Source organism: Dendrobium catenatum, unplaced genomic scaffold (genome assembly GCF_001605985.2).
Source record: "Dendrobium catenatum unplaced genomic scaffold, ASM160598v2 original_scaffold_77609, whole genome shotgun sequence".
Taxonomy (NCBI): domain Eukaryota; kingdom Viridiplantae; phylum Streptophyta; class Magnoliopsida; order Asparagales; family Orchidaceae; genus Dendrobium; species Dendrobium catenatum.
Genome location: NW_021396055.1, coordinates 1 through 442, shown reverse-complemented (window position 1 = coordinate 442; position 442 = coordinate 1). Strand labels below are relative to the sequence as shown.

Sequence of the window (442 nt, the reverse complement as noted above, 5' to 3'; positions counted from 1 at the left end):
AGATAGAGAAATTTACCTGCCAATGGTATTATCAACATCAAACCCAAAGCCCTTATCTGACTTCCCAGCTTTATGCATTTCAGCCAGCCTTCTTCCTAGAACTGACTGAGGATAGATGGCTACAATATAAATCAAACTTATTCGTGCGCTTCAATATGTTGAGAAAGAAGCATTATCTTCACCTGGTTTCCTCTGGATGATCCAAACTCCACAAATTCCATGATGATAAAGGAACCACCAGTTGGTAAAGGTCCAAACTACAAGACAAGACAGTAGTGCCTCCACATCACCAGAAGAAACATAACATAGAAGATAAAATTACCAAACAAATACTTGCAAGGAGAGCTTTCCACCTTAAACGGCTGAGGAACCCGAACAGATTTTGTGCTATACATTGCATTCAAACCAATAGCCTCTCCTTCAAACATTGAAGGTCCAATTT

At 39.6% G+C, this 442-nt stretch overlaps 1 protein-coding gene across 1 annotated transcript; it reads right to left on the bottom strand.

Annotated features, from left to right (window-relative positions):
* LOC114578579 (protein-ribulosamine 3-kinase, chloroplastic-like) lies at positions 1 to 436 on the bottom strand. Its single transcript, XM_028691881.1, has 3 exons — positions 354 to 436; positions 183 to 257; positions 1 to 105 (listed from the first exon to the last, which is right to left on the bottom strand). The coding sequence occupies exons 1-3, from the start codon at positions 426 to 428 to the stop codon at positions 13 to 15; spliced, it is 243 nt and encodes an 80-aa protein (XP_028547714.1). The 5' UTR covers positions 429 to 436; the 3' UTR covers positions 1 to 12.
* Positions 437 to 442: the final 6 nt, after the last annotated feature.